The sequence below is a fragment of the Meleagris gallopavo genome, chromosome 9 (assembly GCF_905368555.1).
Source record: "Meleagris gallopavo chromosome 9, MGAL_WU_HG_1.1, whole genome shotgun sequence".
Classification (NCBI taxonomy): domain Eukaryota; kingdom Metazoa; phylum Chordata; class Aves; order Galliformes; family Phasianidae; genus Meleagris; species Meleagris gallopavo.
This window is the reverse complement of record NC_139412.1, coordinates 13,080,610-13,107,752: the sequence shown is the minus strand read 5'-3', so window position 1 is coordinate 13,107,752 and position 27,143 is coordinate 13,080,610. Positions and strand designations below refer to the sequence as shown.

The 27,143-nt window shown below is 41.4% G+C and overlaps 1 protein-coding gene across 4 annotated transcripts in view; it reads right to left on the bottom strand.

Annotated features, from left to right (window-relative positions):
- DCX (doublecortin) overlaps positions 1 to 27,143 on the bottom strand; it is a 136,562-nt gene that overhangs the window by 76,386 nt on the left and 33,033 nt on the right. For all 4 annotated transcript variants that reach the window (XM_085230459.1, XM_031554683.2, XM_085230460.1 and 1 more), the window contains 2 exons: positions 7,780 to 7,987; positions 5,863 to 6,253 (listed from right to left, as the gene is read on the bottom strand). In XM_085230459.1, coding sequence (XP_085086585.1) covers positions 5,863 to 6,226 — 364 coding nt within the window. In that variant the 5' untranslated portion in view covers positions 6,227 to 6,253; positions 7,780 to 7,987. The remainder of the gene's footprint in view (positions 1 to 5,862; positions 6,254 to 7,779; positions 7,988 to 27,143) is intronic.

Below are 27,143 nucleotides of genomic sequence, written 5' to 3'. Positions count from 1 at the left end.
AGGAAGCAGATACAAGATTCAGTCAAAGAAATAACTCCAAGAGGTACATTACTCTCCAGCCCTGAACGTAAAACCTGCACACAAATATTTTCAGGAATGTATATTCAGACAACAAGCAGCTGTGTGCACATGCAGAAACAGCTGGAACCATGAGAAAGTACAGTGAACAGCCATTTTGCTACTTCTAAACAAAACCCCAAATGGCATCACCAAGGAGAATTTCACATGGGGGTGGGAGCTTCGGTAAAGATGAGAAGTATCATCCCAGGCAACATCCAAACTGCTGCTCAATATGGCACTACAGGCATGGGAGCAGCGGTGCTAAGAACAGCCTTTTTCTAGTCAGTGCTAGGTCAGTGCAAGATGCCCTTTCTGGATTGCAAAGCCAAAGCCCTGCAGGATGTTGTGCACTTGGCATCATGACTGCGTGCTCCAGAGGTATCACTGTTTCCTACTGTGCCATCAGACCAGCTAGGACATTTATTTATTTTTTCTATCCTACTGTTAGCTATAGATGTAGACTGTAGAGCTTTGACCATAAGCCAGCACACTGGCCACTGAAGCCACGGTTTGTATCATACAACCGTACTGCCTATACCTGCATTACACATCACTGTGCTACTAATTTGATAGAAGCACAAGGCGATTAGATTATTCAGCTCCTAAAGAAGGGATGATCTCAGCAAAGATAAGGTTTGCCTTAGAGAAGGTTTCTTAGAGATTCTAAGCTCAAGATGAGTGCTAAGCCTTCAACCCTCTTAGAACGGCTTCTTTTGACAATACTAAAAATGACAGGTTGTACTTTTGCAAAGAAAAAAAAAAGAAAAAAGTTATACTTTCTCAACATGCACCAGCAAGTTTTGCATGCACCAGCAAGTTCTCAAGTATAATGAGATGGACAGAATTTGAGAAAAATTGGAAAAGCTGGATTGAGGCCATTTTGAAAGTCTAACTACTAGCAGTTATTCCAAAAACTGTCTCTGTAGACTGCAGTCAATTATTTTGGTTATTAGCTCTACTGCCTCAAAGTTGAGACTTTGCTACTGTGCCCAGCTTTCATGTTTCATGGGATTTACTATGACTTCAGTAGGAATTAAGTGGACTTAACTCCTCACAGAGTTCATTATATATTGCATTAAAGTAGGCCCTTGAATTCAAATGCATGAATTTCCTGCTACTTTATGCACTGAAAATGATCTTCTTCTGCCTCAAGACCTACTTCACTGTGGCAAAAGAAACAGTGGAAGAGCTTCCTTTTGCTCTTCCACATGGAGCTTCCTCATGAGAGAAGCACTACTTGCTCTGTTGGAAAAATAAAAAAATTAAAAAAAGAAAGAGAAAATGAAATGCATGATTACCAAGTTGCCTTCACACTACATGATAAAGATTCACCATGCCAGGTTATCTACAGGGACCACACTAGTCCTAGTGTGGCAGCTCAGATGATCAAGGAAATAAAACAGAACAATAATATGTATTGCTATACAGGATATAATTAACCAAGCTCTAGGGATAACAGTTTCAGCAAACAATGTCAAGTTACCAAAGTTTCAATATTGGACTACAGGAGCTTCAGCTTTCCAGATGAACTGGAACATGCATACATTGGGTGGAGACTTCAATGTGCTTCCCTCAGTCCCAACACGCACCAGGCTCTGTACAGCTCCAAGGTGGAGCCTCTCCTGTGACTACTTTAAACATTCCTGGACAAGACTCCAGAAAAGACTCTCCAGGATATGACAGGATACAAAGGCTTGGAAACACTTCCTCAAATATCATACATAACCCAACAACATTTGCGATGAAACCCCACTGAACAAAACATAATTCCATTCAGATTTTTCTAATGCTTAAACTAAGGCAAGAGCTGATTTCAGACCAGAACAGCCCAGCACAGGACAAGAGTATAAATCCACTATATGATGGGCCTTCTGACATACTGTCTCTCAAATATTAATTTTAATCCATTGTTTGCATTTTTGGTCTTACCTACCATGCCTCATCTATACTATATTTGTAGTCAGTATAGGCTTATTTCATATTTATTTCTGATCCCCACCATATGCTACAAAGAACTCTTTATTCATAAAAAATTGGACTCTAGAAGTAGGACCAAAGTCCACTTTACAATAAAAAAAACTTGATAGAAGTACGTACCTCCAGACCCCTGACCAGGCCCTGAAAAAGACTGAGGAATGGGATGAACTTGAACAAGAAAGATCAAACCCTGACTTTCATCTTCTTCTGTCCTATGAAATTAGGACAAACAAACCAGGCTTCCTTCCTCCATCTCAGTTCCTCAATGATAATATCACCTTCCTGCACCTTGACATAATCAGACTGTATCTTCTCTGGTCAGGGAGTTTCCTAAGTCTTGGTCACTAGAACTCATTATAAAATGAAAGGAATAAAGTTTCACCTGGTGCTCTTTTCCAAAACTCATTTATTGATTAGAACAACCATGATAGATGGAAGCGCTTGGGTGCAGTATTCACTCCTGACTTAGTCAAAAGAACATGTAACTAGAGGACACTATCAGCAATTTACATATAGTAAGGATGAAGTGAACAGAGAATAGGATGCTCTACTGTATTAAATCAACATCTATGTAAAGAAAGAATACAGTTCTAAACAATGGCAGCATGTACTTCTGCATATTTACAGATACATTAAAATTGATGATGAAAACAAGGAGTCAAGATTAAGACAGTGAATGCAGTGAATGAAGATAATCTTTATTAGTGATAGCAAGAGAGAAAAAACGATCAGAGAAGAAGACTTTGAAAGTCATTGGGAGACATGAACATAGACAAGTCTAGCGCAGGAGGCAGTACAGAACAAGTGGACAGTGCCAAGTTCAGTACAGGAAAGGATCAAGAGGCACATCCCAGCTGATAGATACGAGATGTGACCAGAAGAGTAGAAGAGAATTCACTTATTCCATGTTAGACAGACTGGAAAGGAAAACATACATTCATCAAGAACCTTAGGAGAATGGCCCCTAAATTCCAGGGAAGGACAGTTTACCAAGTCTGACCCTAGAGATCCAAAGGGTTACTTCCAAGAACCATTAGTTAGTACCTCACCAAGTATTTCTGTTCATGTGAAATATCTGCTGTCTTGAAGTTATTGGTATTATGCAGTATTCATTCTCTACCCTACAGAAGTACATTCAGACTATAACATATAAACACATTTTTAATCATGCAGAATAATCAAGTACCTAGAATGTGGTATGAAAGACTATTGGTAATTTATGAGCTACTGAAAATCAAACTGAAATTAGCCCCTCCAATAACTTCATTTCCTAGGTTCTACTTACTTACTGGAAATTACAATAATAAATTAGTCACCTTTTAGCAACTAAAACTGCTTTAGTTGCTGTCAGTCTCTAAGCAGAAAGCTAATTATATGGCAAACCTATTGTCAAGTGTCTGTACTGTTTTGCATGCCACAGTGCAAATATGCTGAAGTTCTGTTTTTTTCATGTGTACCTAGTACACAGTTACACAAACACACAGACCAGTAGCATAGTTTAACAAAGGGTTGTTTGCAACCATGATATTTGTGTCTCTCCAAGATTGCCTTTCTAAACTAGCACTATGGGAATATTATCATTAAACTGTTGATAACAGCAGATAGATCTCCTTTTGCATTTTAAGATGTTAGATTATCTTTTTTTCATTTTGATCAGATTGTATTTTCCTACTAGCTAATGCTCTGCTGGGGATGCTGCAACATAGACAATCCCATTTTTGTTTCACTGTCACATCTTCAGTGCTTCCATACACTGTTTTGGTAGAACAAAGCCAGAACCCAAATGTCAGCGTCTCCTGCCTATACTTCAATCAATAAAACAATGTGTTTTGAAGAACCAGGTACTTTCTTATCTGCAGCACAAATTTCATTGTAAAACAAGCGTAATTATGAAAGTCTTGTTAACTTCTGACCAAAAAAAAAAAAAGAAAAAAAGGAAGGACTGAGAGTCGTCATTAGAGATAGGCTGTGGTCTATTAAAAGTGATGAGAAAAAGATGGCAGAATCTCTGAAATCAGGGAGGCCACACTCCCATTTGACAGCTGTATGGTAACTCAGCTGAGAATAACTCTACTAGGATTGCATCATCTCTGTGAAAAGCATTAATTTGTTCTCAGTAAAACTCTTCTATGAAAAATGTTATTTTTCCATTGTGTGCTTTTCCCCACAAACTATTTTGGGGAAATGAGCATCCCACTTGACAGATAAGGAAAAGAGGCTAAACTCGGGGTCACTTGGTAATTCCCTGCTGAGGTTGCCCCAGCAGTTCAGGGGCTTACATTACTGTCTTATTAAAGCAGAAGCCTTGTGGTTTTTCTGAAGTCACCACATCCCTCAGATCATCTACTTGGAAGAAAACAAAGAAGAGAGGAAAGCACCTCTCCTTTTGCAATAGGATAATCAGGGTATTCCAGGCCCAAACAAAGGATGAAGTGTCTGAATTGGTCTGGAAAGAGAAAAGCAGAGCAAGAGAGAGGACATTCTCCATGCACCCTGCTCAAGCTGTGACACCAGCAGAGCTCACCTGTGGCCATGCCTCAGGCAAGGATGCAAGACTGGCTGTGCAGTGATTTTTGCCTTGGGCATCCTCCTGGCAGCACCCGCAGCAGCAGCCCACCACTGCAGAGGCTGAGCTCCATGGCAATTCCTTCATCCCACAGCCCAGGTGATGCTCAAAGGAACAGGCACGGGCTGCCAGCCTCTCTAGAAACAGAGAGCACTCTGACCTGCACCAAGCATCTCCTGCACACTCAGGCCTTTTTTCCATGCATGAGATGTCTTCCCACACCTTCCCACAAACCTACCACAGCAACCTGGCCCACATCAGCCCCCACCACATACAGTCTCTGTATAAACACTCCCCAGATACACTTCCTTGCACACGCACACTCCATTTCAACATACCTACCTTCTGTACGTACCCCACATGAACCCTACTCATATACAGCATATGAATCCCCCCAACACTCCTTCCTTACACATCACTGTGCAGGAATCCTTCAGCACCTCTTACACACAAAGCCCAACATCCCTCTACAACATTCCCTGAGCATAATCCTTCCTACATGCCCCCTGAGCACGAACCCCTTTAGGAACCCTCCTTACAACTTCTTCCACATATCTCTACATATAAAACCTCAAATTTCACCAAGTGCAACCCCTCTCAACATCCCCTTTCCATGCACACACATAGATCATTAACTGCCCCCCAAACACAATTGCATGAGCTCCTGACACACCCCTCCACACTCCTCAAATGCTGTCTGAATTGCTAACACACCTCCTTAAACACACTCACCCCACATCCCAACATTCCATAATCCCCTGCACATCCCAGCCAATGCTCCCATACACATTGTTCATGAGCCCCACACTGCACACCCTTACACACTGCATAAATCCCTCCTACCCCCATCATACATTGTGCAGAAACCCTGTTACATGCATACTGCATGACCCCACCACACATACAGTCATAGCACTTTCTACTCATATGCATCCAACCCCAGTGGGACCCTAGCCCAGTTTGGACAGACATAGGGATGCCCTCAGACAGCCCCCTTAGCCATGCATACAGCCATGTCTAGTCCAGAGTAAGACACACCCCTCAAGCTCCGCATCTGCACTAGAGCGAGCATCCGGAGGCACCCTGCGGCTGCCACACTCCTCTGCATCTCTGTGCAGGAAGGAGATGGGGCAGGTTCAACACAGAGGGGCAGAAGCACCCCTGGGCCTGCAGGAAATGTGACCTTAAGAAAAGGCCGAAGTGGTGCAGCCCCCTTCTCACCCCGCCTCCTCACTGCACCAGCCAGCAATGCCAATTACCTTCCTCCAGCTCATCCATGCTTCCAATCTTCCGCGATCCATCAATGGTGTAAATGTAACGGACTCCCTGAGGCAGATTAATGTTGTCAGACAGGGACCGGGTCAGGTCAGCCAGGAGAGCATCAAAACTTCGGAAGCGGTCAGAAGACACAGCATATACAATTCCCTTGAAGTAGCGGTCCCCGTTGCGATAGAAACGCACCTTCTTGGCTTTCTTCTCATTACTCAGTGCCTGTAAGGTCCTGGTTCTGTAGAAGCTACAATGAGCACTGTGAGTGGGACTGGGCAACCCATTCATACGTGAGCCTCGCATGTTTCTGGACGCCTTGTCTCGTTCGTCAAAGTGTCCAAAATCAAGTTCCATAGTTTGGTGAACCCTAAAGATCTGAAGCTGAGCAGGAAGACGGGAAGAAAAGGAGTGTGAAGAGGACAGGTTAGAGCCAAGCAGAGCCACAGTCCAGCAAGAAAAACGACAGAGCTGCGTCTGGAGCTGGCCAGATTTATTTGAGAAACACCCCCTCCCCTGACCCAGATTTGTATCGATTCTGGGGACTGAGGGTAGGAGGGGTCCTCACTGTGAAAGGGATCCAATTACTGGGGGCAGGGAACATATTACTAGAGAACAGTCTGCTCCTACACCTGGGAGTTTTCAAAGCGCAGTAAATTGGGACTTGAGGCCAAAGGGAGTTGCATCTCAGCCCCCAAAAACTCATCCAAACACCAGTTGGCAGTGAATTAAACCTCTGAGCCCTGTGAGGTTTCTTTTGGCAACAGAAAACAAGGAGATCCCAGTGAGTCAGCCCTTCAATCTGTCGAATCACGGAAGGAATCAGAGCATCTGAATATTTAACATTAGAATAAACTGGCATTTATGAAAGAATGGTCGCAGGGGACTAAGCAGTTTCTTTGTGACAGCCTGTTCAATAAGGGTTAACAATGAGATCCATCCCACCCTTCCCCCTATCCGCAGCCCCCTCCTAGCCCATCAATCAATTCCCAGGACCAGCCTACATCTCTAAGAAGAAATGACTGGAAAGAAAAATCTGTCATTGAAACGAGGCTTCTATGAGCCCTTTTCAGCAGCCTGAGCCTCCTCTGAATTGCATTTCAGCTCCCATTTAATGAGGAGGAGAAAATAAAGGAGCTATTTCCAACTCTTCCAGCCCCCCCCCTCCTGGTCTTAAGTGATTTAATTGCTGGAAGTGCCCCCTGCCCAAGGGACACGCCGCCCCTGCCAGCTCACCTTTCATTGTTCTGAGCACAGGGGGGCTCCTTGCGCAAGGGAAGAGCTCAGAAAAGCAGAGACTTGAGCTGACAGACAGTAATCAGGAATTTTCGCATGGTCTTTAGTTTATGCTTAAGAACAACCTTCTCCCTGCACCAAACCCCAACACAAAAGGAGGAGAAATCCCCCCAGTCCTGCTCTTTCATTCTCTCCGTAAACTAGAAACATGCAACTCACGTATGTTGCTTGCATGTTAACACGAGGCAGAAATGGGATTTACATCCCACACTTGGCAGCCAGGTACAAATTTAGGAAAAGCTGTTGCTATCAGTTCCCCACCCCTCACATTTGCCAGAACCGCTGCTTTGCTGTGTTTTACAATGTCACCGTGACCTGCACGAGAAAAATCATTGTCCTCAGCCTGCGGTAAAGCAGATGACAATGCAGGCAATCTGCAAAGAAACCCCAAGTTCGGAACGTTTTCCGCACAATGCCAGCTGGGGTATATTCAGTCGGGTGACACGTACTGAACAATGAAACATCCAAGCAACTTCAGGAATGAAACAGAGGATTTGGGGGTTTTGTTTAAAAATGAACTGCAGATGCTGTAAGGTACTAAAAGAAAGATTCCTCCTTCCATCTGACATCTGCTACTTTTCTGCATGCAAGTCACTCGAAAGAGCTGTACTCACCGGTTTTCAGCGCGCAGGGTGGAGATGCTGAGAGAAAGAAAACCAGGCTCGCTCTGCCTTTGTTGTCTGAGCTCCAAGCAAGAAATTCCTGCCAGGGTGGATGAGACGCCTCCTAGGTCCTAGTGCCTTGTTCGATCCCTTCATGGTAACTTTGCCTCAATGGTTTTTACTCTAATCATCATTCATCTTATTGTAATCTTCTCTGTATCTGAGGGGGGGGAAAAAAAGGGTGTGTTCATTCCAGTTCTGGATATGTTAATAGATGGTTAAGCAAAAAAAGTTTAAAGGGGTAAGTTTGGGGCTTGTGTTCTGAGGGAAGAAAATTCCTCCTTGGCTTTAACTTCACCAATAAAGCATTTGGCCCCACTGAAAATAGAGCATAATTAGACTGATGCACCAATTTTATAGGATTACAGTATGGGGAGGTCATGGCTACTAGCTTACTATGTCCTACAATACTGGCACAAGGCTCTACTGTGTTAGTAAAGCAATTTAAAAAAAAAAGTTAACCAGTGGCACTGGGCCCAGTCTTGCTACTGTACTGGTTTCACACAGCATTCATGGTTTACACTGGCAAGCAGGAAGGGACAGTTGACTTGGTGGTTACATATGCAGTGCACTTGAATAATTTTTCTCCGCTAGCACTGGACATAAGTCAAAACCAAAGCTCTGAATTCAAGTACCCAAGGGGTTCAGGATGGAGTCAATCAACACAAACCTAACCCAACAGATTCAGTTTGGCTTATATCCCAAACAAACAAAAGAGAATTTGGACTTAACTGCAGGAGAATTCATCTGTTTCAAAACTGCACTAGCCTCTTTCCCTGAGACAAGAAAATCTGTCAGCTGCTTTATAAGAGAGATTTCCATCCTACGTAGGGGAGCAGCACTGCAAACCCCACTCCTAACCCTGCTGGTGCTGGTATTATCTTTACTTTAAATAGGAATAACACTTGGAAATGGGAGGGTCTTCTCATCTGTAGAGGGAAATCTTTCGTAACAATGCTCTGTATGTTTTGAATGAAAACATCAGATTTTCTTCATTCTGGCACATTATGGAAAAAAAATAGTATTTATTCCAGCTTTGTCTGTCCTGTAGATGATTGTCCAGGCAGTGCTGATGAATCCACTCAAAGCACCTCTTCCCAGCAATTTTCACACATAACATTTGTGAAAAGTTTTCTTCTTTCCCAAAACCATCTTTTCATTCATATAAGGTTCGTTGCATCCTCTGCAAAAGCTGACATTTGCTCCCTATGTGCTTCGTGGAATCACTACAGAGGAAGCCACAGATCTACTCTCCTTCCCATTCCCAAATTAGATATATGGACATTCATCACCTTGCACATAATCTGTCCATGATAAACAATTCTTCCCTATACTATACAAAAGACTGTCTTAAGTTTTCATATTTTTAAAATGCAAAGACATAAATTATTATACATGTGCTCAGAGAGCAACAGCAAAAATAGAGGAAAGGAAATAAAATTTAGTCTTCAGTCATGCATGCCTAAGGCATTTGGTTACTAGTTTGTGGCAAGGTGGAAGGGTGATGTAAATTCATGCCGTACAAATTATCTCCCAAGTGTGACTTCTATGGAGTCTATGATGAAGGCAAATAGTCTCGAACAGTATTAAAAGACAGCTCTTCTTTCTAACCCTGAAACCTCATCATCAGTGAGAAAATGAAGCGTGTGTATATGGATGTGCTTGCTCAGAACACTATCATAAACTTTTGAGCATGGGCACTTGTTTTTAAAATCATTCAGGGTTAAGCACATTTACTCTGGCAAGAAACCTGGTATTTGATCCTGACTGAAGGATACGGTTTCTACAGTCAATGGTAACAATGTTCATCTTTGGTGTAACCAAGTTATTTGTACAAGGTGCCCAAATCATGGAAGTACAGTTGTCCCCCTTTAATCCTGCCACAGGCAAGAAGAATCTCAGCAGCCGGAGCATCATTGAAGATGAAGAGCCCTGAAGCCAGACTGACGTGACATTCCCAGTGGAATCACACCACATTTGCTTCTCTGCAAATGAAAGCAGAATCATCTCATTCTACAGACAGTGGCTGGGCAATATGGCATGGAGATAAACAACCCTTTCTTGATGAATACTTCTTCACTGGCCCCAAGGAGTTAATGTTGGTCAAAACCTATTTACTTCAGAAGAGAATCATTCCCTGAGACAAATCTAAACCATTTTAGGCAGCGTGCGGTACTGAGAATCGGAAAAATTCTTCTTCCCATCAATAGCCTCATCTTGCTAAAATGGAAAGACAAATATAGCTTTTCAGATTAAAATATCTGCTTTAAATCAGGTGAATCATTTTTCCTCCAAGGAAGCTAACATTTAGACTTCTGCCTATGTAACTAAATCTGGAAAAAGACATGTTTGTTGGCATTGCCAGGCAACTGTGATACTTCAGAGAAGAGCAGAGTGCAGATAAAAGAGATTCTGTGACTGCTTCTGTGCTAACTTCCCCATGCATACAAAATCCAGTTTCTATTATCAGAAATCAGCCTTAAATACTTTCTATGTCGGCCTTCCATTGCCTTGCTAATAATACTGTCCTGAACTCTATAAAAATTTTGTTTATTCATAGCACATCACAATGTAAGGGTGCTAATCAGCTGAAGTCTGGCTGCACCACAGACAACATTTTTAAAAAAAATTAAATCAAGTGATCACTGCTTTTGTAGGAAAACTTGGATCATCATTGTCAAGTCAGTCTATGTAGATGCATGTTTATTTTTTTTTTTTATTTTCACCTCCATTGTTCTGGACTGCTTTGAAGATGTCATATCTGATCACTCCTTTCAAAGCTTTGTTGGATGAGATCTTTATGCCAAAGCACTCTGAAATCACAAATAACTATTTCAGGGCTCTGTCAAACGTGTCGAGGCAGTCAAAACCTAAGATCCATAAAGCCAGTAACTCACTTCTGAAACTATAGAGCAACAGCCTTTAAACCTGAGGAGCTGATAGTTCTTTGAAGAACCATCCTATATTGGCTGACAGAGTTAAGTTTCTCCTACATAGCACTATAAGCAATGAGCACTTCACAGACTTTCACCACGCAGTGTTAGTTTCCTTTGAATATTTATTTTTATAAGGACCACACACATCCGAAAGTCTTTTAAATACCAAAGCTTGTGAGCCAAATTCAGCTTACTGCCAGGACAGTAAGAGGTTTACCTTCACAGCAAACCTGCCCCACTCTTTGCCTTGTAACCATCTGCAGAGGCTGTATAGTCCCATCTGTAGCCTGAATCACTGAAAACCCCAGGGAACAGAGGGGACAGAGTTTTCTGTGAAAACTCTGTTTCTGTGAAAGGAGGAAAGGTTGGAAGCTGTAGATTCCAACGAGTTTGGCTGGGCTCCAAGGCCACCTGCAGCAGCCAGAGAATGTGAGGTTCTCACCTGCATCCCACAGCAACAACACCCTTTGGGTGGGACCTCTCACTCCTTTGGAGACAGCCTGCAGCTGTGCTGAATTAATGCTTCTGTGCTGCTGCAGCCCCACACCCTTGGCAGATCCCCTCAACTTCAGCAGATTACTTTGGCATCAGATAAACTTCTGCTAAAATTTAGGAGAAAAGAGCTATTCCTTCCTCTGAGGGATCAACAAGAAGCATGCTACAAGTGAAAAGGCCATTCCCTATGCTAATAAACCCTTTTTAAGTATCTGGAAACAATGCAGCCCGAAGAATTAATTTAGTGACTCATCAAAGACATTCCCAACACATCCAGATATAAGAAAGCACTAAAAAAGCACAACACTCATCCAAAAAATACCTTTAACATTAGATTTCATCTGGCCTATTCCCTCCATTCTACAAAGCAACAAATCACGTAGATTAATAAATATTCCACGGCTGAAAACAAATTCCCTGATAGAGAAAACAAAACACCCTCAGCCAAGGTATCCTTTTATAAATCCTGCCACATCCAGTGGTTCTACAAGGCAAATTTTGGTGGCAGTTCAGTGACACAGTTTTTCCTCAACAGCAATTTGCAAAGCTTGAAGAAAGCCATGGAAACATCTGCCACATGCATTGCATCTACGTTGGGGAACATGCAGAAGCTCACAGAGGTTGTCAGTATGTTTCTGCTGACCAAACTAAGCATGAAAAATGGTCTGCAAGTCCCAGCCAAGGCCATGACAAATGAAACCACAAGAAATCTAGATGTCTCCTTCCTCAAAGGTTGTCCGAGGAGACTCATGATCAAGACTACTAATTTCTTAATAATTGACCTACAAGACTAAAATTTTCAATAAGAGATGAAAAATAACTTCAGTGGCTTTAGGAGACATTAGGAGTATTTTTTTTTTAAATTCTGCAGCACAGCATTGGAAAAGACTAGAGGTAATGAAAGGACAAATTACACCAGCCTGGAGCTCTCAACCTCTGAGGCTCATTGTGAAATTTGGAGTTGAAAAAAATCATGATCATCTTGTGTGATGGGCAGGGACTACATGAGTACAAAGGTTTCAGAACTTTAAGAGGAGGCAAAGAAAGAGTCATAAACAAGGAAAAAAAGTGAGTTCAGTTTTGAATCAACTCATTCTAATGCTACAGAAGTCCCCTGCCTATATAGATCCTCCTTTTCCATAGTGCCAAGCATTTCCCATGTCCATATACCACAACACACTGCCCATAGGTACCCTTGACTGAGGCCCACGTTGTCTTTGGAGCATGCACCCACTGCTAGCAGAGGACTCACCTTCAGGCACAGACTATGTTTGTGCCAACGTGTCTGGCAGAGCACAGGTGATGAAGTCCCAGGGAAGCCACAAGAAAACCTGTCCACTGGCAGAAGATTAGTATTTAAAGCATGGATTCTGGCTAAGCTCAGCACTGGTGCCGAACTGTCAGCTACATGGTAGAAACAATTGTCATTCAGCTTTCTCACCTACAACCAATCAGAGCTGAGAGGCAGCTCTGATGTTTTTATACTCTCCGTGAAAGAAGAGAGCAGAGTGGGGAAGCACTTCTTTTATGCTACTTGAACCATCGTATGGAAGCAGTAAGACAATCTCTTTTATCCTAAAATTTCACAGAGAACAGTAGTAAATGATGATTTTTTCATTGCTGCAGATACTGCTTAGCTAAATCTGCCATTGTTCTTCAGGCACATTTATCTTTAAGAAATTATTGATAAACATTGCTTTAAAATGAAAATTTAACTGCTCAAAATCACTTACAAAACAAAATACACAAACACACTAAATGATAGATGTTTAAACACCAGTATATAGAGATTTCTTATTTGCATTGATGCAGTCTCATTCAGAAGGACAGACTTGTTACAGTCTGTCAGAATGGAGAGAACAATAAAATACACTACAGCACACAAGGCTGCCTCTGACATCTTTAGTCACCTTCCTCCAGCTGGGAGAGCCAGCTCTGCAAAAACTACATTGAACTAAAACAAAGCTGATTCTTTTCCCAGATTACTACCAGGCTTTGAAATGCTGGGTCTTGCGTGCAGCAGCCAGCAATATCATTTGTTTCTGGTGGCAATGCAAAGTCCTGTCCCTAGCAGCTATTAATACATCCAGGGACTTTAGATATACCCTTAGGGAACCTACAAAGAGCTACATGTATGTTTCATCTTCAAAACAAAGGTTTAGGTATACAAGCCTAAGACATGGCCTTCCAGATAACTCTATTTAAAGCGCTGAAATAATGATCTGAAATAATGATCTGAATTTCTGCAGCTCATTTGCTCCATGGGTTAGATGTTTCCTTGTCTACAGCATGACCATCAAGAGAAGCATGGGGCAGTCTACGAATCCATTGATGCCTCTGAACAGACTCACTGGAAATAGGCATCTCATCCTGCTGGGAGGCAATGACTGTCAGCGCTTTGATGCTGATCATTTTAGGAACCTTTAGTAGGTTTTGATTTGGGGTTTTCTTTGACTAGTCCAGGGTTTCTTTTGTTGTTTTGTTTGTTTGTTTTAGGAATGTACAGCTTGCTGAAAACCAGATAATTGTTTAACATCTCAGGAATACCAGATGATTAGATTAGATATTAGGAGGAAATTCTTGACACAGAGGGTAGTGAGGCCGTAGCACTGCTGCCCAGAGAGTGCCCCATCCCTGGAGGTGCTCAAGGCTAGATGGATGGGGCCCTGAGCTGGTGGATGGCAACCAGCCCAGAGCAAGGTTTGGAACTAGATGGTCTATAAGCTCCCTTCCAACTCAAGTCATTTTATGATTCAATGATGGTGATTTTACTGAGTGAGAAGCTGACACCAGAAACTCCAATGTTGATTCTGATGCTGTTTCCACATTATATTTTTTTTATTATGAACCTTCCCCCCAATGTAAGATAAAAAATTACCAGATACTACTTATGGATTATTTATTCCTCATTATAAGAAACCCCTGATCTGGAAGTTTGTAAACCACTGTTTACTTGAACAGAAGAACTGTACCAGAACATCAGGATTCACAGCCAATGTTTGGATCAAGAACCAGATTAGAAGATAGTCTTGATCTCTCATCTGAAGGCATCCTTACCTTCAATTTAACAAGATCTCATAAAAGGTTACCCAGAACCAACTATGTAAACACTCTGAACAAGCAAAGATTATAGGATTTCAGGCACCAGATAGAAAAGGCTTCCATTTCATACTCCACAATTCTTAACACTTATTAATTACTAGAGCTGGAGCCAAAAAGGGTCTACTCAGAAAATATGAAGAAATGCAGATATTTCCCGTGACCTCAAACTCCAGAAAAATAAGCCCTAGTGTGTTCAAATGGGACCAGCTCTCTGCTTACTGTGAACCTGAGGGTGGTCTTTACGTGGGACATCTAAAGGCAAGTGCCTCAAGTCAGAAAAATCAACTGATGAAATGCCATAATAGTGCAAAACATCAGATTCGATCCTTGCTAGCTATAATAAAAGAATATTAGTACCAGACTGGCTTTAATGAGAGTCCAGTTGGTCATAACCACTGTTCCCTCCTCTGTTAGCATCTGCTGAACTGCAAAGTGAAGGTACTCCTGCAACAACAGGTTTCAGTTCCTAGTGCTGAGTACACATCAAGTCCCAACAGAATGTCACCATACCACCTTTACATCATGGGCTAAAGGACAGACAGGTTTACCCACACACATCACAGCCACTAATTTTGTTCATCTCCTGCTTTGTTACAGCCACTGGAGAAAGGCAGATCAGCTGATTGCAATCACACTACAGAAACAAGCCACAGCCATAAATACTAACAGGCAATTGTTTTGTCCTTTGCACCCAGCAAGTGCTTTGCAGTTCTGAGTTGATGTTTTATTCTGTTTCCATTTAGAAAATTAAATTGCTTAGCTGCATTACACTCATCAAGCAATTCAACAAACATTTTCAGCTTGATCCTCAGATAGTAACTCTGAAAGCAGATGGAGCACTTCTCAAGTATCTTTTATTCAAGACTGATTCAAGGCCCAGAGCATAATACAAATAGTTTTTGCATGTCCCCTAGGCACAGTCGTGACTTGTTTCATTGTGGTCACCCTGTGTTGATCCAGGCCCCAGTGCTGGGGATCGGGCTGATTCCCCAATTTGTGGTCTAATTCTGAAAGCCAGTATTTAAAAGCAGTGCTTGCCTTGTTTTTTTAACCCTACAATCCCACTCACTTTTGAGTTGGCCATGCTAAAGATTATCTCTTGTTCTTTACTTCTTTACTACCTTTCCTATACATGTCTTTGGGATATCCATTTTAAGTCTCCTTCCCTGCCTTTTCTATTGAGGTGCGAAAGGGAAATCTGAAAGGCGATCTAGTTTTACTTTCTGCAGCGTTAATCACAAAAGAGTGGAATGTCCACATCACACCCAGGCCATTCACAGAGAGAGAAACACAGTGCAGAGTGGTTCCCTGTGAGGTTGGCAGATGTGACAGGAAACAGTAAGCCAGACGTGAGACTGAATGCATAAGTTCAGTGCACAAAGGGTACCTCCTCCGTGCCTCACAAAGCAGCACGGAACTGCATCGTACTCCTGAAAGCTCAAGCACCCGCAGCAATCACCGTCGGGACGTCCGTGAAAACCTCGGTGCAAACCTCATAAAGGCCTTTGGGCTGATTGCTCGGGCTGTAGGCACCACTAAGACAGCAACGATGCCACCACGTGGTGAAATTGAGATCGGGAATGCAAAGCAATCCTCGTTCGAGGACTCATCAGTTTGGAGGAAGTGCAGCTCTCAAACATATGATTTGCTCCCTAGAAAGGGAGGACATAATGCACCCATAAGCAGCCACCCTGCTTCACTAGCAGTGCTGCAGTGTGTGTTGTGAGATGCTAAGAAGGATTTGCAGCCACAACAGTTAGTCCATCTGGTGAATTGCCATGGCAAAAGAAACGGACGATCTCTCCTACACTTTGCATTTCCCACCCTCCTTCCTGCTTTGTGGAAAGGAGCGAGCAGACAGGCTTTTTGCCTTGATGACTTGCAAGGACACTGCCAGCTCTGGACCATGCTCACTTCCCCTGCAACTTGGTGGGCAGTATAGCATAGCCTGATTGTTACCCAGCTACCGAGAGCCATGTAATGATTATTCATCATCACAACAGGCAGTGTCTGTACAGCATGATGTTACTTGCTACTACAAGGGATCACTTCTGATCAGAAATTCAGGTAAAGCTGAACAATACGGTTAGTATGTAACGATAGTGATTTAATTCAAAGGAACGGATAGCTGATGATTTGGTTTAACTTCCTCTTAGGAAATCAATTCCCATAATCTGGTTATTCTTCCTACAAGTTTCAGCACACATTAAGCATACATTTGCAAGACCTAACAACATCTCAGACATCTTGAATGGTTAGTCAGGGCTGGACTGCAGTTCTCGACAATGATGCAGCCAGATTTACACAAATCTTTCTCCATTTGCACAGTAGGATTCAGTGATTTAGATCCCTAAACTGAAAAGGAACAGATTTGTTCTTGTTGTTTGTTTGATTTTGCACATTACAGGATCTTGAAAAGCAGAATGACCCTTGCTCAAACTTGGGATTTGAGCTGTATATGGGGGGAAACAAATCCCAGAGGTGGAGTCACAGCTTCGCGCTGCATTGAAACAATCTGTGATGTGACTTGTTTGATTCATGTCAGACCAAAGGAAGGTTTTGCAGAAGCTAATTACTGTTTTGTTTCATGTAGTTCATTGGGTGATAAGAAATCATTTCAAATTACAGACACCAGGAACAGGCCCCTCATACAACATAGCTTTCTTCCCCTTAATGCAAGGCCTGCTAAACCAACACAGACAATTGGTTAAAGGATTTAGAAAACACTTAAAGAAAGCAAGTTATCAGGCATTTACACGTCAGACTTGCTTCCCCGTATTTTGTAAATGCCCTTCCCATCGCTGCCCAGGAGGAAGCAGTTAAAGGCAATGCCAGCAGATGGCAACCCGCTAAGGAGTTTGTAGTGGCTGTTGAGCCGTGCAGACCTGCAGCGTGGGTAGCAGCCAGAGGGTCAGAGCAGCTTTGTCCTTGCAATTAAAACTTTGAAGGAAAGGCTACAGGAGATATCCAGCTGTTTTAAACTCTGCTGCAGCCACACTGTATTAATAACATCCCTGTGGTATTACTTAACCCATTTTCATAGCTTAACTCATTCCATAAAATTCTTACTGGCTTCTCAATGCTAAAACATGGGAAGCTCACACAACATGCATGTGGTCATACATTGCTGTGATTTAAGAGTCTCAGTTTTCTTTTATACTTCCAAAACCCCTGCCGAAGACCAGCTTCCTTTAAGCAACGCTGTCTGAAGTATAGGTTTAAATTATACACTGCCAATTCAAACAGAATATAAACCCTCACGCCCAGATCACATTTTTTAAAATGTCCCCATGCTTGAGATTTCCTTCTGTCCAGCTCTAGGATAACTTCTAATTTGTGCTGTAAATTACTGTTCAAATATTTCCCTCCCACCAACAATTCATGGAATGAGAGGGTTTAAGTTTTATGTGCAGATTACATTTGGAGGCTGTAAACGTTTGGAGTCTCCTTAGATTTTTAAAAGCTGGAGGGCAGCAGGTTTGGCAGTCCTCACAGAGTTCGAGTAAGAGCTTCCTCAGCAGGAGCAATGCTTTGTTTCACACCATCAAAACACAAAACAAGGGTTTCCAGGCACCCAACAGACTCCAGAGGAATAGAGCCAGAACTCACATTCAGACAAGCCACAACCCTCAATATGCACACTTTTCATCCACAGCTGAGCTCAGTACTAAGAGCTCTGTACTAAGAGAAGCATGCTACTTGCTGACCAGGCCTTGCCAGCCTGACCTACACAAACTGAATGCACGCAGAGAATCTGTTCTCTTCAGAGAGGAGCCTAATCTTTCCTAGAGCCTGTGTTTCTGCATATACAAAGGGAGATCTGAAAACTGCTCAGTCTTCTCAGCTCTTCAACAAACCCTAAGCTCATGGCCTTGCTTCAGGAATTTGAATTTTCTTGAGAAAAGCTGCAGAATTGAGAAACATTAGTTTTCTCACATACAGAGTGATCAGTACCAAGCAGAACATAGCTGGGAAAGACTACTGAAAAAGTGACCACTTTAGAGTCATTAAAGGAGGGATTTGAGTTATAGTGAGGGAAGAGATAATAGTAACGTCCTGCTAATTAGCAGGGGAGAAGACAGGAGGTCCCATTCACTGAACTATTGTTTTAAATTAGGATATGGAGTTATTTCATTGGAGGGCCGCTTTTTATCTTCTCTTCCAAAATAGAGATTAGCAGTAAATTATTTAATTTACATTGGCCAAATAGCTATCAATTTCAAGGAGATGTAATTAGATTTCAGAAGACAGCTTTTAATATTCATATCAGCTGCTGTAACTACCTTTTCAATCCACTGCAGGATTTAGCAGGCTGTGGATGTCAGAGGTGTTTGGTATGGAGCAGTGGGTTGTGGTAGGTCACTGGGGTGAGCTCATGCTGTGAAAGGGATGGATGATAACTCACTAGTTGTGTTCATGCTATAGGGAAAGGAACTCAACAAACCCCAGGATAAAGAATATTTGCTAACAGGAATCAATTGCCCATTCACTACTCTCTACCAAAGCTCTCCAGCTTAGCCATGGTCCAGCACAGTATCAACATCCCAGAAGAGACAATAATTCTTAATTATTGCTGCCTGCTGCCCCCACCACACATGCAACTTCTACCATGCAGTGACTATTCCACATGCTTTTACTCACTTTCCCATGGATCACAACTAGCTTCTAGGAAAAAATATATATATACATTTTACTTGGCCTAAACCAGTTTCACCCACAGCAGAAGCAAAATATTCATTGGTTTGGCTCAACTATCATGAAGTCTCTGCTGGTTATAAAGCATGCAGAGACTGCACAGTAGGATCCATGAGGAAAGTCTGCAATATACAAAATCTAATGCCTTGAATGTAAGGAAGCAGGATTTTTTGGAGTACTGAAACATAGAATACAATATGAGTAAATGTAACATCATCCTCAGCAAGTACCATTAATTTACTTGCACACTGGGATAAGCTGCATTACAGTCTAGCAAGAGAGCTTTTGTTCCCTTATGTTCTTCACACTAGCTCGAAAAAATACCTATGATGTGGATTATACTAAGGGTAAGCAGTCCTTAAGTAGAGGAGAGGTGCTACTATACCTTCATTAGAAAACAGCCTCTTCTGTACCTCAGTCAGGGAGGGAGTTATGGGGCAGATTTAGAGGAACTTTACTGAAAGAGATTTTAACTAGCAGGGAACACATCCTTCAGAAATGAGGCATGTAATAACTTATTCTGGTGTCACCATTCCCTGAAGTAAATAGCATTGGATTTTTTTCTGAAATAACTAGCTCATTTCCTCAGCCTGTGGCAGAAGCAGCAAGTGCCAGCCATCTGGAGTGCTAGATGGCCCACTGCCAACATAGCTGTGATGCTGTGGAAGAGGTGGAGAGCAGGGGTGAGATAGAGCAACAGAACAAGTATAGCATAGACAGACAGCTAAAGCAAGGGAGGGACTTACATGCAAGAAAAAAAAAAAAAAAACTGCTCTTAAAAAAATTGTAATTGATGCCTAAGATCGAGCAGGTATTGGAAACAAGTTGTTTTCCAGGTTATTTGCTGCCAGCATGAAGGTAGGGAAAGAGATGATCTTAGCAATGAAGAATGATTAGAAATAAAATTATGAGATAAATAAAATGAAATAAAGTAAAATAAAATAGTGAAGAGCCAACCCTTTACACTGCGTTGGGAAATGTAAGTTCCCTGACTCGAAACCTATCTCTACACAAGAGAACCATCACAACATGGTTTACTGACAGATGGAGCTTATCTTTCTAACTAAAGAGTCCAGGCTCTGTGATACTTACACAGACCTCATTTAGACTCTGCTTGAGTCTTTAGCTCAAGTAGCTCAAGCCATCACACTTTACCATTTTGTTACCTTATTGTGATGCTGTAATATGAAGAGCAGTCATGAGAAACAAGACCTTTTTCACACAGAGATATAGCAATTTACCATAGACTAAAATATGATCCAAATTCCCAATTCTTGACAACTGAGTAGTATAGAAAATAACCTACAGAATATACCAAGCAACACATCCCTAGTAAGTGCTTAGATACCATTTCAACATATTTGTTGGCAAGAATTGGTTAAAAGCAAAAACCAGGTGGGGCTGCTCACAGTTCTTAAAGGAAATTGGATGAAATAATTTGTTTTTGTTTTTGTTTTTTCTTCCATTGTGCTCACCGCTATCAAGTTATGGTAGGAAAATTGGGACACTTGAACATTAAGTGTTACAGCATTTTTCTGTATAGGAATGCTGTTTTTCTTTCCTACCATTGTGAGTTCTTAAGATCTGCATTCTTTGAGCTGTAAGGAATGGTAGTCAAAGTCTAATAAATGTAGGAGTCAAGGTAACTATGTTTGTCTTCTGTTGGTATAAGAAAATAAATCAAGCTCTATCTTTCTGGAAAGTGAAGGCCTTTAGTGTTCCTTCTATTTTTCTTTTTTTTTTCCCCTCAGGCTCCTTAAGAAAAATTACTGTTCAGAAAACTACACGTGAGAGTCATGCCTGCAGAGGGCTAATCCAATATTGCTGTGCCATAGAGCTGTGATCTCTTTCTCTGGAAACAGGAGAACAAGACTTTCTTTGTAAGGGATAGGCGAGCTGTCTTGAGGTGGAAACATGACAAAGACATTTGCCCTTTTCCACAAAATTAAAATGTGCTACTAAAATGGGCTGATTTTAAGGAGGAAATGTTTTATCACCAGGCAATCAGGAGAACAAATAACACTGATTTAGCTGGCTATAAACTAGAAACATAGGTCAGGTTAGAGTTCCTCTGGTTCTGTATCCCATACACAACAAGACAAATAGTTCTGAAGCCACTGTAAAACGTGAGAAGTAACATCTGGGCACAAATGTACTCCTATTTTTTTGCCAACCCCTGATAGTGTTTGCCCTATGCTGTGAAGTTTGGGTCATCTTTATACTCTATTTATAAATGCTTCTTGTATTACTGTCAAGTAACTTACAAAATGTTTTGGAGCCTTCAGATCCTTGACAGTACCCAGAAACAATGAATTTCTCAGGTTATTCAAAAACTTCCAACTGGAATCCACTATATAAAGTGGTTGCCACTGGATACTCCCATTGATTACTGCCTATTAATGTTTACAAATGAGTACTGACACAAAATAAAACATAATGGGATATAGACTGAACACGTGGTTGATATTTTTGGTTTCTAGCATGTCAATCCATTCCTTTTCAGTGACAGAAATTTCAAAGTTAATGAAATTATTACTGCTGAGAGTTTAAATGTCAGACAGATCCTGTATTTGCTGAGAGCTGAGCCAATCCTCTATCACTGCAGGGATTTCACACACATAAATGAAAATAGAAATGTGGTTCTACCTTCTGCACTTCAGAAACTCCTAAACACAGGGATGAGCAAGGAAAAAGGAGTCCTCTTATTCAGATGCAATCTCCTTGTGTGGTTGAGGAATTGGAAGCTTCTGGATACAACTAAAGGAAACCTTCAATAAGAACTCATAGATGTTTCTATTATGAATCCAAACGTACTTTGAATTCAAAGGCAATGAGTCGGTCACTGGGAACAAGATATTTTGCAGGGAATGTTAACTAGAGGGAAGCAGTATTACTTATAAAATCTACAGATGAGGGAGGGGAATCTAGAGAATTGTTATAGTTCATTGTATGGGTCATAGAGGCAATTTAGCAGAGATTTCTTAGGTTATCCACAGGGGGGAAGGGGACAGGTTGACAAAAAAAATGTTCATTGCCATAAATCAAAAGATGTAGCAGTTTTTCTCCTTGAGCTTTTTGTATACAATCTTCCTCACCCACTCCTGCTTTCAGCCCACCAGCTAGCACAACTGTGATTGTATTGATGAGAATCAGGTGCTGTTGCAGTGCAGATAATATAAAGCCTGCACCAGTCCAGGTACAAAAGATGGCACAAGGTCTTCATTCCTTGTTAACATAGACCTGAAATCCTGGCTATGTAGAATTTCTCTTCAATAGATAAATAGTTTCTGAAAAGCAAAAGGAATGATTAAATACTCAGGTCCCTAGTTGGATCCTTTTATAACATTTCAGTGGGGGTTTGGAGCTAATAGCCATTATACCACTATGATTTTAAATGCAAAAATATCCAAGGTTAGTCTAAAGACATAAACAATAGGAATCATCATGTCTGTGGCTCTCTTTTCAAGTGGCACCCTACTTACTTGTACATGCTACATCCCACTAGACTAACTGGACTATGCTGTGGGAAAAAGAATGTGCTTGCACTTACACAGGAACTTTTCAAGCTACAAAGGAAAATGCTATGCTTTGCAAACCAAACTTCACTGCTCTTTATGTCCAAGATGACATTAATTCAGACTTCACCCAGCTATTTAAAAAAGCTACCAAAGCAAAGAGAAGCATAGCTGTGTGATGGGAAAAAAGTAAGAAGTCAGGTTAAGGGGTCCCACAGTGTAACAGCTGAGCCCATCTTCTCTCTCTGCTGCCTGAGAACAGGAGATGATGCCTGTAGTGGCCAAACAGCAATTATACATTCATATCTTCTTCCAGAAATGAATCTGTCTCTTCTTTATGGCAGGGTTACCAGGACCTCTCCAGTGAAAAGCCTTTTTGTTTCCCTAAGGTCATCTGTGCAAAGAGGACCATGCTTTGATAGTTTCTGCCATCTAATTAAGAAAGGGTTGTGTGAGTAAGCAAGTAGCCTGGCAGCTGATCTTTTGTGAACAGGGCAAATTTCATTTGTGCAAAAAGAAACCTGGGGCTTACACTGAATTATTAAATGAATTATAGCAACTGATCACTTTCCTTTGGAGTGATTTAATTATCACAGATATTCCAAATGAAGGAGAGGGAGTAATCAGAGGAGGTACAGAACGTTTCCTGAAGGAAATGTCAGGTTGGTAGCTGCACCCCTTACCTGGAGATGTCCAGTGAAGTTCATTAAGGGCTGGTGATGTGTTGTAATCATTTGTGTTGCCAAGCACCAGCATTTCCGTGATGCAATACACAGAAATAAATGTGTAAACCAAAGTATTCAAGAGAAAAAAGAGCATGGAAGCCACATTTGTCCCTGGAAAAAAAGACAGGTGGCCATAATCACATGCATTAAAAGCCCCTCAGCCAGAAAGGTGGGAGAGCAAAGAATTAAGTCAGTTTCACAAGTGGCAAACTGAGGCACAGAAAACTAAGATAGATCTTAGGATAGAACTAGGAGAGAAATCTAGGACAAAGCTCAAAGCTATAACCAGAAACAGTCCAGATATTCAATTTAGCAGCAAGTAGGAACAATTTCTAGGAAAAAAAAAAAAAGCTATTATAGATATTTGCAAGATAAGATAGAAGGCATCCAAACTTCCAGTTTAAACCATTATGGGAAGACAAAGGCCACAGAAGACTGTTGTAGGTAAACTGGATGTGCCAGTCTAATAGCAATGCAGAGAACAAAAATAGTGGGATCAAAAAAATGCATTCAGACCTTTTAACCATAGCTGCATGAAAATTGGCAGCATCCCGTTGTTTTCTGAGGGAAATAGCGGTGCTAAGAAGATAATAGATGGAAACGATGGATATCCCAGCATTATCCATTTTCTTAGAATATTACAGCTACATCCCAGCCTCCTTTCTGTCATTGAAGGGAAATGGATCAGTAACTGTCAGTCAGACCTTTGATATCCACTGACCAGATCTGCAGTACTTTGTGAGAGTTATGTTATTTCACCCACACTCAGAGCTTTTCAGCCTCATATTTTGTGTGCTGTGTTCATAGCTGTGTACTTCCAGTACTAATTCTTTGAGTTTGTTACCATTATTGCTTGCTCATGGCACTAGCTCCAGGCCTGGTATCCAAATCTCATTCAGAAACTCAGCCCAGTTCAGATCTATGTACCACTCAAACCAAGCAAATCATATCTCCCATCATTATCTTTAAGACAGCAATGATTGGCATACTGCTTAGATTTAAGCACAGCTTATTTCCATGTTTCAACACTTTAGAAAACCTTTCCTTCTGAAAAGTCCTTGGCTTTGCTTTGCATCACTTCATGTTACTAAAACAATTTTGGATGAAAGTTGGAGTAGAGTAAACCAAATAACTGCTAAGTTAGAGCCTATGACTTCAGACATAGACAAATTGAAAGGCATTTAAATGGGTTTCTATCTTTACTGCCAAGTATTTTCAATAGGCATAGTACTTTAACTGCTTCATCCTCTCTAATAGACCGGTTGCCTTCAAGATTGAAACAGGGACAAAGAGGCTTCAGTGTGAGAAAATGAAAACCATGCTCAGGCTATCAGGAGTGTTGGGAGGTATTTCAGTGTACTAAGACCTAAACAAGATCAGACTGGAACAACTGAAATGCTTTTCTTGCTGCTTGAATAAATGGCATTGGAATTTTTCTACTCCCATGCACTCTTCATGTGCTTCTTTGTAGTTCTTTTAGGCACATTAACATGTTTCCTGTGCAGGAAACTTATCCTCTGTCTCAGATGAATTACCTGAAGCACCTCAGACATTTGAACGTTTCTTGTCAGATGCATAAAACAAGTCTTACCTCAAATGGCAGTGAATCCGATGTGCCCTGACAGTTACAAGCAGGGCAACAGAGAGAATCATTACATGTTAGCACAACTGAGAAATTCAGTGTCCCACTACCAGAAAAAATAGGATTTGTCTCCAAAAGTGACAGTCAGTGCTGAACATAGAGACACATGTTCCAAATTTTATTAACGTGGGTTTCCTTTCAATTGAACTATTCATTTATGGACCTTATCTTACAGTTAGGTCTGAGACTTTGTTTTTCTGTGACAAAGAGCAGTAAAGAAAACTCTGTTGTTTTTGTTTCTTTAAAAAATGTTGTCCTGCTTGGAGGAAATATTTGTTGGCAGAAGACCCTATATCACAGGCCACAAACTATAAGTCACAAACTATGAGTATATTTCATACAGTATGAAGGTAGCTTGTAGTATTATAGCCACTGAAAATGAAATATCTCAAATTGTTAAAAGGTAAGAAATTATATGGCTAGAAAAGATAGCAGTACAAATCTTCCAGCTACTTGAAATAAGATCAGCTGGATCAGGAAGATTCAGAGACTTGAATTCCCTTCCAGAGAATGTACACAAAGTAGTAGAGTTCGTTACACTGCTGGGTGTTTAGATGCTTCCTCTCAGGGCTGGACTTGACTCACACAGTGGATTTTTAGCTACCTCACTGGAACTAACAGGAAAAGCTATCAGAGTAATTTTCCAAGCCAAAATTAGAGTATAGGAAATACATTTGACCTTTGCTATCTGCCCTCTTAATTCATGGCAACTGCTTTATTTAAAAGGAGGCTTCCTGAAGTATTTGCAAATATACTGCAGGAAAGAACCTTCACTATGACAGAGAGAAAAAATATTGTTTTGTTGGTTTTTTTTGTGTTTGCTTTTCCTAACAACTCCGCTTTTGGCAATATGAGACTATGTTCAACCAAGTTATGCTGGGAGGACACAAAACCAGGTGCAGAGAGAAAGTAAGACTCTAATTATAGGACCTACAGGACTGCATCCATCCCTTCTGACATGGCTTTTCCATCCGCTTTTCCTTACTTCCACAGTTGAATATCCACTGCTTACCAGAACGTACAGTGGGTGAAAAAGTTGAGTGTGAATTCACTGATGTGAGGAAGCTTCAAGGAACTTCAACCCACCACCACAACCTTTTGGATGTTCTCAGGGTTATACCTGAAATACATACATGGATACCTAGATGTCACTCCAGGTCAGCAAGAGTGAATCAGCCAATAAATTTCTGCACTGGGGACAGAAACTAAAGCTTTTTATGTTGTTAGTTGTTTTTGTTTTTAACCAGGAAAAGGTGTATTCATTTTTGGTAAGTGTGACAATCTCTTTTCAACCTGGTATGGCCTAGAGCTTTCCTACGGTCCCTGTGAAACAGAGAAGAGTCCATGGCAAAAGGAGTCACAGGAAGCAGATGCTTGCAACCGACAACTGTGTTCTACAACTAAAAGCAGCTGAGGTTTTGCTGTGGCAGTGATTTGCTAACCCTGCTAATGAGACACGCAGACACTTCATCTTGGAATTCAAGAGCAATTGGCTGCTAATCAACCAACCAAAAAAGCAAATGCTAGAACCTTGTTTAGTATTCTGATGACAGTGCTGTAGAGGTTACATATGAATAAACGGGAAACAGCTGCTCACTGCTGCTTTTCTACTGCAGCCCTGTCCAATATTACCCACCCACTGAAATATGAACATTACAATAAACTGACTCTGCTCATGTGAACTTTGTGCGAGCCTTAGGTGAGCTGGGGGTGGAGGAGAACAGCTTACAAAGAACAAGAATGGACAATATGCAGAATGAGTTATAAGGAATACAGAGGGAATCTAAGAGGGGCAGGATGGAGGCTGTAGGTTGCAGACATTAATACTGCAAAGCAATGAATGCTAGCACAGACTTGTGGAACTAAATTCTAGATCAGCCTCTCTCCATCCTTGTAAAAGCATTTATCTCAACAAGTAGGTTTTGAACAAGACTTCTCCAGCACAAATTGCCATATTTTAAGCTTTAAAGCTAGGCTCGGTGAAACATGGATAACATGCAAATCTCTGCTCTGTGCTGAGTAACAAGAATTTATAGAGGGCCATACCAGCACATATCTGGCTACAGACTCAGGACTTTGGAAACATTCCACGTTGATAGAATGAATTCCAGCAAGTCTGCCTCCTAATGCTATTTGGTAGGTCAATACAATCCCCAAGGAAACATAGCACCTCTGGGTGCTGCAAGCTCTGTTAGCCTCCAGAACT